This window comes from Corvus kubaryi, unplaced genomic scaffold (genome assembly GCF_017639235.1).
Source record: "Corvus kubaryi isolate FWS band 111438036 unplaced genomic scaffold, C.kubaryi_AGA036_p1.0 66, whole genome shotgun sequence".
NCBI lineage: Eukaryota > Metazoa > Chordata > Aves > Passeriformes > Corvidae > Corvus > Corvus kubaryi.
The window spans coordinates 4,329,393-4,342,320 of NW_024582054.1; the positions used below are offsets into that span (position 1 = coordinate 4,329,393).

A 12,928-nucleotide genomic window follows, 5' to 3' on the forward strand; every position below is an offset into this window, starting at 1 on the left:
AAAAGGAAAATATCCATCAGAAATTACTGGAGTTTATATATGCCACTTTGTAAGTAAGACATGACTCACAAGCATTGTATTTCCTCAAAGCTTCTAAATAAGAACACATCTTTCAGTTGCTTCTTTAAGAGTAATGAATGATAAGTCATTTGTGAATTTAAACATTCAAGTTGGTACTGTGAAGAACTGGAGTAAGCTGGTTGAGTACAAATGCTGTATATAATGAATGTATATTAAAACATATTTGTAAAGATAATAAAGATTATGACTTATATGTAACTGCAAACTGCAGAGTTGTTGGGCCTCCACAGTATTACTTTTAAAATGGGTTAAAATAATGAAGCACATAAGCATCATTACTTTAACAAAGACGCAGACCTCAAGTAAGTGAGAAACGAGAACAATAATCTCTGAACCGAGCAATAATTGTGAAAAAGTACACTAATAACTGACTAATCAGAGAAGCATGTTCCCCACTCCTGCCACTGAAATAAAGCCTTGTTGGCTTGACTGTTGATGCACAGATTCCCAGTAAGTCCTCTAAAAGCTCATGTTACATATGAAACTCATTGGTTTAGGCAATTGTTACTACAATAATAAAAATTGTTAAAGACCAAATGATTTTAATTAACATCTGGTAATTTCACACTTTGCTCTCTTCCATAATATAAACTATCTTTTGCCAGACTTAAAAAATGGAAGTATTCTACAGATCTGGATTCAATGCTACATGCCACATGTGCTCTCTGGTAAAAATATGTTTGGCATGCAGTCCGTTTTTGAGATGATGCATTTACACTGCTGTCATTTTCCATTAATATTTTAACATTTTATTAAAGAAATATGTATACTGCTGCAATTTCATGAAGCTTATAAAAGGCTTCTCATATGATCGTATTTATACAATGAAAAGGAAATTAACAAGTGGTAAAAGAGAAAAATGAGGGAAATTTCTGGTAACAATCTGTCCTTTTTGGTTCTTGAGATTCAGCCTTTAATGGACCAATTTTCTCTACTATTCATCTGTAGTATTCACTTCCAGGACTATGCTTGCTAACCCATGACATCATCTTAAAAGTCTTTGCTGAAATCTGGCACTTCGAAGATGTCTCATACAAAAAGAAATTGTGACAGGACAGAGTATCATCATGACAGGAACAAATAAAAATCAGTTTGTCAGAAGCTTGCTTGTATGATGCAATAATATGATTTTTTTCTTTTCCAGCAGAATTACCTTTTCTATTACTTACCCTATATCAAACTATTGTTAAAATACTTATGAATACTTTTTCATTTCTTTTCCTCATTTGCTTTCTGCAATTTACCTATCTTCAAAGTCTGATTGCCTCAGGACAGAAAATGACAATTGCTCCTGTAGGTTAGGAGCGCTACTGAACACAATAAAAACCATTAGAGATTGTAGGCTATTTCAGCTCTCATAATTCAGCAAAAGAAGTATTCACTTGTGGAATAACCTTCTTATTGGCGCATCAGTTCTTTAAAATGTGGGGCCAGTGCTGTGTTAAATACATGTACATACATATGATTTGCCGCTCATAAATGGAAGAATTTCAAGCAGGTATATTTCCACCTCACCATCCTCCAATGCCTGTTGTGTGTTTTGAAGGCTTTTAAATTTCCTTTAAATTACAGCCTCGCTAGATTTCCTAAAAACGCTGTAAGGAATGGGAGAATCATAGGAGGGCTCACACTGGGTCCTTGAACTGAAACATGTCAACAGTGTATCTGAAAACCTATGGTGGCTGCTTAATATCATAGTACTCAAAACATTTCCTCTTCAACTTCCAGGTGACAGCCCACATAATGTGAATGACAGAAGTCTTTCAAGAAGCAGTGACTTCAGGGCTGTGCTGCTAAACACATTAGTACTGCCTGCTCTGTGCCTGGGCACTACAGGTTCAGGAGATGCGTACCAGGTATGCATTTGTTAGAGGCCAGAGGTGAAGACGATTATTAACAAGGCCAGACGTAGTCTGAGCCCTGAAGAAATAGATTCTCATGACTGATGGGGGACCTACCTCAGCAGTTTTGTGTTAGGTTGTACAGATCACTATTCAGCTTAGCAGTATTTGTATGGAGAAGACTGTTTTTCTATCAGCCAACTACGAAGAAATTAGTGAAAGATCTAGCCTTACTCACAGATGCACACAAAAATCCCTCCTGGAGTTTAATTGTGTTTCTTTCAGCTATGCAGTCAGAAAGCAAGCATGAATAAAGACAAAAATTCTAACTGCTCTGTCCAAACTGAGCAAAATGCAGGAAGAAAATAAACTGTATAAAGACTGAAAAGTCTGATATACCCATACAGAGAAGATTCAAAAACATCCTCAAACTCCTAAAAATTATGTTCCCTTTCTTCCCTCTTGCTGAGAAAAATTGGGAATGTTCCACATGCTGCAGCAAGTTCTACCATATACTAGGCATTCCTCTCACTTCTGTGTGAAAAAGAATGATTTCTTGGAAGCAGGAGACAACCCAGAGATAAGGTACAGCTCATTAGAGAAGAAAGGGAATGTGCAAGAGATAATTAGACTCTTCATTAGCACTGCCTGCTCAAGTGAGTGCTCTCTTGTGCTACATGTAATGTTGTCCTGGTGTGCACACAACACCATTGAATCAGACTGGAATTGTATGGTCCTTGACTAAGAGTGATGGTGTGGTCACTTAACATGAATATGCATTTCAATTCACTTTTGTAAAATTTGTTGTAGTGGGCACTTTCTACCATTCAAAACAACGAGAAGTGCTCATCATAGTTCCTTCCTAGCAGATCAGTAAGAACCTTTCTTACCTGTGAACCTTTCTTGCTACCTGGAAGATTAATTATGAGAGTTTTCCCTCTGATTCCACACACAGGCCTGAAAAGAAAGAAACACAGACTGAAATTCTTGTATGCAACTATCTCTACTACCAAAACTAAAGGAAAGCATTTAAGGCAAATTCTATGATTTATCAGATTTTGTAAACTTAATTTCCAATATATTTTCTGATTATGTTCCCACAAAAGAACTTGGGATAAGCTGAGCTGAAAAAGCATAACATGAGATTTACAGGGTCTAACATGCATTTGATAGTATAAACACTGGCTAGATTTCCATCTTTATTTAGACCTGTGTAGCTCCCTGAATTCCATTGTTTACTTGCATCCAGTACATTATTTGATATAGTCCCTATTTGGTCATACACATGGTTCCTTTGCAATGTAATTGACTGTGTCAAACATTATGTCCCTGGCCAGCAAAAAAATCCTAAGTCATGCTTGTTGCATTAATTCAAATATGTCCTTTTTATTTAAAGATTCAACACAAGAAAAGCAGAGAAGGAAGTAATTCTCAAGTGAAAATTGTACTTATGCAATTCATATATAATTCTTCCTAATAGTTTTTCCCTCTCCCTTAAGAAAAGGCAAGACCAGCTATCAAAGATAGAAGTTTCTTTGGTTTTTTTTTTTTGTCTTTTAGAAATTCCTTTGGTGTTGATGCAAGGCTGAACACTCAAGTTCTGAATGCTTTCTGTTGTCTAGAGTTTGACTATTCAACATTTTAGCTAAATAATAATAAAAAAAAAGGAATTAAATTACTGAATTTTGTCTTGAGGTTGCTTCCACCGTTTACAAAAGCTGAGGCGAAAAACCCAGGGCTGGGATATAAGGATAAGAAAAATGTAAAAGGAGAAAACTAAACCACAAAGATATGGAGGTTACAGTTAAGAGAAACTGTGTAATATTCTCTTTATCGAACAAAAATATCACCTATTAGCGAAGACAGTACAGAAAAGAAAATAATTTCCAGTTACGGCATTAACAAAAATTTTGAGCCAAACTACATGGTTTGTTGGGTAGCCAACTTCCCTGGATTTCTTCTAATACAAATAATTCTCAGTGATTAATATCATTTATTGGTTTCATAGCATTTTTTAGCAGGGTAGCTAGTATTTCTGCGACAGCTGTCACAATGCTCACAAGTAAATAGCACAGAGATTGTTTTTGTGCCACTAAATGAACTTTTGATATCATATTCAAGCCAGTCTGAAGTGTTGTTTTCAACTGGCAGTTTGAATATTGACTGACTCCTAATCTCTCTTTTCTCATATTGCCTTCTTTCACACTATGTGCCCTCAGTTTAGAAAGAATTCCAGGTAGCTGAGGAATGCTCTACTGCAGCACAGAGATGAGCCTGAATTAAAGAAATGTGTTCATTTACTCCTCTTGCAGTAGTCAAGCTTACAGAGTACAAACTCAATCCAGCAAATCTCATACGTGGATTACAGTTTATGGCAGATTTAAAACAAAGGAAATAATAATTGTCCACTGAAGAATAAAAATGAGGTGGAATTGTGTTTGGCAGATAGCTCCTTTAGCAGTTGTCTTCTTGGCTCTTCTACTCTGCTTTAAATATTTCTGAGCATTATAAGCTAAATGACCAGTACAACCAACCAATAATAAAAAAAGGACTAAAGCAGCAGGATGAAACTCAAATTTCAGTCACCAGTAATCAGACCTAGTGGCTCAAGAGAGAAATGGAGCTGCCAAAAATTTCTCTAGAGAGAATGCAAAAGTAAGTAAAAGTGCTTAAGAACTGCGAAAGTATTATGTGTGCTTTCAAGAAAAGCACACAGATGTGCATGCATTCCAGGTACTTTGAGAGATAAATTAATGATATTCCTCCAGACATAGGACAGTACAACACATTTGTCTTTATCAAAGGGAATTTTTTGCCAACAAAACATTTTAATACTTGATGAACAAAATACAGAAAAATTCTTCCCTCACCACCAAAACACCACAGTTCTAGAATGAAAAGACAGCTGTTTAAGAGTGTGCATCAATATTACAAATAACCTGGCATAGAAAATACAGGATGATACAGTCTCTAATAGAGACAACGAAGGGAATTAAATGAAACTATGCAATTACCATTACTTGAATTTGGCCACTTCTCTGAAGTTGACTTCTAGTCTTGATAACAACGGCAATCTTCAATGATTTGTGCACAGTCATTGGATAACAATAAGTAATTCTATGGAAAGAGTTCATCTCATATTTTGAAGGAAGTACTCTTACCTAGAGAGCATGCCCAGAGGAGTAACATTAAGTGATCCCATCAGCATTGCCAGTGCCATCCCCGGGGCTTCTCGCTCTATTACTTCTTTAGTGGCCTGCAATCAAAGATTAAATAGCAAAGTGAGTGAACAAGTATAACGATAAGAAAAAAATGAAACCAAAATTGGGTAGGAATATCTCCTCGTTTTTTTCTGCCAAGAAATGTTGTTGCTAAATTCTCAACTGAAATGAGCTACAGAATTTTCTCTTGGTTGTGTAAAATAGGGAAAGACAAGGAGCTGGGATGAAGTACTGTTAGCAGCACTGTGAAGATTCCTATAGAAAGTTATAAAAGTCAGGATTCTATAAATATAAAAAGTGTTAACCAACACCACAGAAATAACAACTGCCTTGAACAGAAAGGAAAAAATGTTTGAGAATAAGCAAAGAAAAGATCCAATGTAACTGCCTTCTCTTCCTCATCAATCTTGTGCATTTTCCTGTTGAGATTTTCCCAGGCATGAGAAGGATGAATCAGTCTGCGCAGAAGATAGAAAAAAAAAAATTTGCAAAGGGAAGCCCATGTAGCAGGCAGGCAGGAAAAGAGTAAAATGGTAATGATAATGGCCGGAGGCTGAGGCCTTCCCTTTTGGTCATGTCAGCAAAACAGCCGTTCCAAACAGGCTGGTGGCTTTTATTCATAAGCAGTCCATATGCAGTGGGCATTGAGAAGTCTGGAAGCAGAGTCTGAAAATTCTTGTCTTTTTAGTCCTTTTCCCAAACAGGGAATCAGATGGAAAATCATGCACAACCTTCTGTCCTTACTTCCTAACACAAATTTTCTCAAATGCACAATCTGTCCAGTCTCCCAACATCTACCTTTACCTAGGACATAACATCTTAAAGACAGGTTACAGTTCTATCTTCTCTTCATTTCCCCCACAGTAGCTGCTGTTTAGTGGATAACATTGCTTCATGCTCTGAAACAAGATTCTAACTTATTTAGCACAACTAAATTGGTAGCAATGGTCAAAAAACTGTGAAATCCATGGTATAACATACAGCCAAACTACAATGCTTTGATGGTACAGCTATCAAAACAGAAATAGAAAAGAACATCTTAAATATAAGGTGTCGTGGTTTGGTGGTTCAACCCACCACATAAGGACACCCTGAATAAGCTGGATTTTCTTCGCAGTTTGATATAGCAAAATAATACAATAGAAAAAAACCAGGCAAATTATTTTGTGGGAAAGATTCAATTATCAATCACATCCTTGTACTTTTGTAAGCTCTTAGTTTACTAATAGAAAACTAAAGTCCCAGAGAAGGAAAATTACAGAATTAACCCAACAGCGTCTCTAAAAAAAGGACACTTGCGTGTAAGGGTGCTTACATGAAGCAATAAATAAAACTGAAAAAAAAAAATACATGAAGAGTACAGATATTCAAATGGCCATATTCTCAAACATGGTCACTAGCTTTTGACATGTTTTAAAGGAATATCAGCATATTAATTATCAGAAATTAATATCAATATTAGAAGACATCAGACACCGCTACTATGTGAACCTTTGAGTACGTTATTAATAAACAAACTTGTTAGGCGCTCAGTTGTGGGAAGCTGGAACTTTGGTTTATACAAAACCAAGAAACTTTAATTTAGTAGCTGACACCACAGTCTCATATATTTGAAGTATAGCATGTTGGTTTTAGGATCTGCCATTCTCTACTCAGAAACAGAGAAGTCATATAAATACAACCCAGTGACTGTGTTTTACACAGGGAAAATAAGAAGTAGTGAGCTTGGAATGATGTAGACAAAAATAAAACTCCTCCATGGATAGAGATTACCTTAAGATACCTGCTGAGGTATGAAATCATCAATTACATTAAAAATTCCTAAGACACCCATAGACCTGATGATTCTTATAATATAGGAGATGAAGACATTGCAATGGTGAAGAGACACTTTGCTGACCATGAAAAGGCTAGTGAAACATGGAACTCTCTGTGTGCGCATCCATAGCAAGTCTGTATTTATGCCTTTTCATTTCAGTTAATACCATGCTTCAAAGATATTCAAAACTGTTTTTAAATATAAAGTGCATTTTGAAATTTATTTTCTGCCCTTGAGCACAGTGACACTTTGAAGATATCATTAGTTAAAATTCTAAACAGGCTTCAAAGGTAGTACAAGATGCAAGACAGTCCATAAACAACGATCCTGCAGCTCAGGGAGTCCTTTAATGAAATTCAAGTCCATTCTCCAACTTCACAAGAAAAATGACCTCCACAAAATGTCACTGCTAGCAGGCAATGTGATTATTAAAAATGTATAGACTAAGCAACAAAATCTGAAAGGGCATAAAGTCCAAACAGCAGTACAGTCCTCAACACAAGTTTCTAAAAATAGTTGGTTCAAAATATATATGCTTATATTTATTACTGCAGATGGACCTCTACAAACAGGGGAACGCTTCTGGTTTTTATGTTTGCAGCCTGACTGGATGGATGCAACCAAAAAAAGCTGCTGCTAAGTAAACCACTTCTACAGTGACATCTGCTCTTGAAATCAGCCACTGTATAGTCCACTTTTGGGATGTCCTCAAATAACATGACTTAACATGTGCCCCGAACAGGAACTGAAATAACCATCACACTGGGAAGCACACGCTAAATTAGCTATACATATACGAATGAAATCAGCAATGCTGCAATGTGTAACAACTCTTTGTTTAACTTAACAATGTACCAAAGTGCTGGTGGCCAAGTTTTCTGATACTTTTTTCAGTATTTTTCATTTGAAGGAAGGGTGGAAGAGAGATGTCAAACTTAGATTTTCATCTATGACCAGTTCAGGAGTTAACTGTTGGGTACCAACACCTGCATCCATGGAAACTATTGAGGAATTAGTGACTCAGCACCTTCACATTTTACCAGTACTCTAGCAAGGCTGAATTAAGACTGTTCCACCTTGCTTCGTGGGCAATTTTTTTGTTGGTAGTCTCACCATCAGCCAGCTGTTGCCTGCTTCAGGGGACCATAGTATTGGCACAGAATGAATCACAGATCAAGGCTGTTGCTCTCAGCTCTCTTACAACAGCAGTGATGACACTGTTGGGCAGAAGCAGGAAAAAATGATGATATTTCATTAAGAGCTGTCACATTGATGTCTTAATCAGTACTGAGCCTTTACATTGATTCTCAAACCTGAGGCTGATGACTGTATAAAAGGTAGGTGGAAAATACTGGACCAAAACTGCATAAACCACTAAAATGACAGCAAAGAAGTGTCTCCAGTTTCTGATGGATAAGCTGGTAGTGCAAAGAAGACAGGTGCTTATAAGGGGGAGGTGGAAGAGAGGTGTTCCACAGAAACGAAAGGACTTGAAAGTAAAAGCCAGAGTTCAAGAGAAAGACAGAAATTAAGAAAGTCCAGTTTGGAAGTTACAAAGAAAGGAAAGGTTTGTAGTTTAGATAGGAGAAGGGAGTGTGGGAAGAAGGAACCTAAAATGGAAAGGCAGAATTGCAGGAAATCCAAGCAGTAGGATTCTCAGAAGGGGAGAAATGAGAGTAGAGTGAGGGCAAGTGAATGAAGTGAGTGGGATGGGAAATAGCGGGGAGGTTAGAACCAGAGGATTTTAAAGTTCCCTTCAAATCCAAACAATTCTATGGTTCTACAAAGAAAGACTGCCCAAGGCAGATTGGACAGAAAATAAATGAGGGAGAAACTCAGGAGAAGCAAAAAGGGAAGACAAGACATGACAGAAGTGTCAGGATGTGGGGGAGCCACAGAGAGAGACAATGGGATTGAAATAAAATGTTAGTTTCAGCTCCAAAGAGGAGAAGTAGGGACAAACAATTTAATTATTTAGGATTTACCAACAACATCTATGAGAGCAGTACCTCTTATATTTCATTGCTATATGAATAAATGCAATTGATTTTAAAGCACATTTTTGATTGTTTACAAAGTGCCTTTTTATTGGAGTTAGGGCATTATGTTCCCAAACCAACTGGTATATTTTTAGATATCTTTGACGTAGTTGCGGTTGCTTAACAGATGGCTCACTGCCAATTGGTTTCACAGAGTTCTCTGCTGCTTCACTGCCTTTCTTTGCCTCCACATAAATTGTTAGTTCAGTTTCTAACCTGTGGAAGCCCTCCCAGGCAGTTTTTGGAGGATACACCTAATGCAGACTGATTTAATTAAAAGACCTAGGACTACTCTTCTGGAAATGTCAGAAACTCCTTTTTTTTGTCTTTCAGGTGTTAAGCATAGCAAAGTTTGACCTCAATAGTAAGTAATGATGAGACATATCATATACTCTTCAGCTGGTTTTGGGCAGTAATATAGTTTTACTTCTTCAACTAAAATGCAAATATGAGACTCAGAAATCATAAGAAATTCAATTAAATTGACAGAGACAGCCTCTGTGGAAAATATTATTTCTGTTGAACAAGTTAAAACCTATGACTCTGCCTAGCATAAAATAGAGCTATATGTGCAAATTAATGGACAAATTTGCAGATAATTTATGTTTAACTGACTATAGCATTAGCATCAATAACATTTCATTACCTATTTGAGCTTTCCACTGAAAGCTGAAATCTTGGAAGGGCTTTACCAAAGAAATACCTATATAACCTCTGCAACAGAGCTCACAGACCACAGAAGAGCAGAGAAAGAACTAGAGAGACAGATTAGTCAAATATGCAACAAAAAGGTCAGTCATGTCTGTCAACCAGTTGTGTAAGAAGCGTGTACTTTAGGAATAAAAACTGCATCTCTCAGCCTGGAGATAAGATGCCTTCTTCAAAGTTACTCAGAATACCCTTGCTGGAGACAACACATGTGCCAGTAATTTTTTTTCACAAATCAGCTATTTCAGCTTATTGTCTACTTCCCTACTCTTATTTTGCAGGGAGAAAATACAGCTTACATGGAGCTAGACTGATCAGAGCTTCTCACCAAAAAACCACATATCTACTTCTCCTCCATGAACAATAAGAAATACGGGTTTTAGCAGTTGGTTTCTTTTAATACACTGAAAAGCTTTTTGGATAAGGATTTTGAAGTTTGTGTCATCTCAATTTCACTGTTATGCTGTCTTTCCTTGAATTCTTCCTATTCTTTGTCACCAATAACCTGTATAGTGACATTCAGCGTCTTTTTTTGGTGGATGTAAGGCATGACAGGATTTGTTGTCTTTGATGTTTTCCAAAATCAAATTTCCTTGGCTAATTGCTCAGTTAACTTGACAAATGGATGAAACTGACCACATTTGCTATTGCTGCAAAACAACTAAAATCAAGCAGGTCTGTAAAAACACAAGGCTAAAGTGAGCAGCAGTTGCTGTGTTTGGGCTCACAGGATGAGTGGTGGTGTCTAGGCAGATGTGGGGCCAGTGCTGACCCTGACACATGTGTTTGTTCCTCCTCATGAAGTGACCATCCAGCTTCTGTCAATTTTAGTGTACAGTAAGAAACTCATACCGAGACTGGTGAGTCTCCATTTTGATGTCCTTGCTGGGAATTTTTGATGTTGAATGCAACTACCTGTGTCAGGTACACATAGATACATACTGAGAGCACTCTCAGACTTTTGTAGATTTTTTTTACATGAAAGAAAAGTAAACAAAAAAAACAAAACACATCTAATCATATTAGGGTGGTTTACCCTACTGCCTTTCCCTCTTATCAGTGGTAAGCTTGATACATACTTCTCTGCTAACTGACCTGATTCCATTTTCTTTTTGCTTTTCTTCTCCCAACTCAAATCTACAAACAGCCAAAGGTGAATGGAATCCTGATTAATGTAGCCAGCTAAAATTGAACTCTACAAACTGGTGTATCTGCACACACCAATAACACATTTCCATTGACAATGATTCTGCAGCAGAAGAATGCTGCTTGCACTCTCAGCACACCTGCAGTGATTCTGCTGCCACCCAGAATCAAAATATCACAGAATGACCCTACAAAATTTAGCAGTGCGAGGAACAAAAATGTCACAGCAATAACTACTGCTAGCTTAAATACAGACTCTGTTTTCTCTATTTCTTCCCATACCCATGATTCCCTCTGCCTGCAAATTGCCTCCTCTGAATTCTCTCACTCCATCCACTGGGACCCATCATACCATTTATTGCAGCCTAATGCCTATGGCATGAGACTCAAGTGCCAGAAGCTAATTCAGTGTCTGCTTTCTTTATAAACTGGTATCAGCGAACGAGTCTATCAGTACACTTCCACTGTGTTGATGACCATAAAAAGCAAGTGGCAAGTAGAGGTACCTCTGGGAACAGTCAATGATTTATGCATGACCAAGCCATGAATATATTTAATTTCCAATAGTAGCACTCCAATGAGACTTATTTTTGTAAACAAATAAATTATTATTATTACTATCATCAAATAAAATGTATATTAGTTAATAAAAATCTTAGTGTTCATTGTAACTTTCCTTAAAAGTCCTTGTTTTCTTCAACTGAAATCAAAATCATTAGAATATTTACATAAAAACACTCAGTTTCTTTTTTACTTACAGCTTGCAAAATATTTGGGGGAAGATGCTTCACATTTTATACACAATAGAGAAGCTGAAAATTTAAATTATTACACTAGAAAAAAACAACCTTGTGGAATTTGTAAATTATTCTTCCACTTCTGCAGATCTAGATCTAAATTTTTAGCTAAATCTGGTTGCATATGATTTATATAAACTTCATAGATCAGTGATTTGCTTGCCTCATCTGTGTAATTGAAGTGTTAATGAAATTGACATATCCAGGCACCCAGTCATGTACATTTTCTAAATATCACTTCTAATAGATATTGTGGTAATAATATCTTTTTATCCCTGATTGCTAAACGAAGTTTTATGATCTTAAATGTATATAAAATATTTACGCCATGAAAACTGATCTTAATTTTATGATACTGCCTACCCCCATACATTGTCATAAACTCACTAGAACAATCATTTTTAGTAGCTGCTAAGCAAACAAGACACTAAATGCTTTTCTGCACTACAAGGAATGCACTTAGGGTCTACAAAGTTGGACACAGCCCACTAGATGCAGTACATTACAGCTGTCTAAAGGTGTGTGTTAAGCCAGTGTCAAAAGGCAGAGTATTTGCAATGGTAGGGAGGTTATGATGAACTTGTTAAAACAGCAGCTGGAAACAAGACACTGCACTTCATACAAAGAAGGGTCAGGTGTCTGCTTCCTCTTGTAGCCCTCTTTCTCATGTGCAAACTGCTGTGCTTCCCACTGCAACTCCACTTTGTGCAAGAACAAATCCCCTTCTGTTCAGCAAAGGTAGTATAGCTGAAGACTTCCTGGTAAATACACCACCACTCTGCTATTACAAAAACACTGTTAAAATTTTATCTGTTAATAACTACTATTTTTTTAAGTTCTCCCTCAGTTATTTCAAACTGCTTTCTATTAATATAAAATGTAAAAATCTACGAAATCCAGCCCAACCTTTAAATAATTCTCTAAAATTTGAAGAGAAGGAACAAAACATGAGAAGTAAAAAATTTTGTTCTCTGAAAATCACAGACTCATGCAGTAGAAATGAGAGAAATAAGCATGGGTATCTGCACTATGTCAATAAGAATTCTACATGACTGAACTGACAATGTGATGAGCTTTAACTAACGGAGTAACAACTAGGGAGCACTGTCTCATAAAAAATATGAAATATTTGCACTTCTGAAACTTCAGTCAAATTCTTCCACAGGTGCAATAGCTCCTCTAAACAGTTTCAGATCTCAAATCATCAATGTTGAAGATTTAATAAAAAACGACCCTTCCCAAGATACACTTCTGCATTACAAAGGGTGGACTAATG

The 12,928-nt window shown here is 36.7% G+C and overlaps 1 protein-coding gene across 32 annotated transcripts in view; it reads right to left on the reverse strand.

Moving 5' to 3' along the window:
- The window catches only part of GPHN (gephyrin), a 282,202-nt gene that overhangs the window by 104,815 nt on the left and 164,459 nt on the right, over nucleotides 1-12,928 (reverse strand). For all 32 annotated transcript variants that reach the window (XM_042047195.1, XM_042047216.1, XM_042047218.1 and 29 more), the window contains 2 exons: nucleotides 5,084-5,178; nucleotides 2,813-2,879 (listed from right to left, as the gene is read on the reverse strand). In XM_042047195.1, the coding sequence (XP_041903129.1) occupies nucleotides 2,813-2,879; nucleotides 5,084-5,178 (162 nt within the window). The remainder of the gene's footprint in view (nucleotides 1-2,812; nucleotides 2,880-5,083; nucleotides 5,179-12,928) is intronic.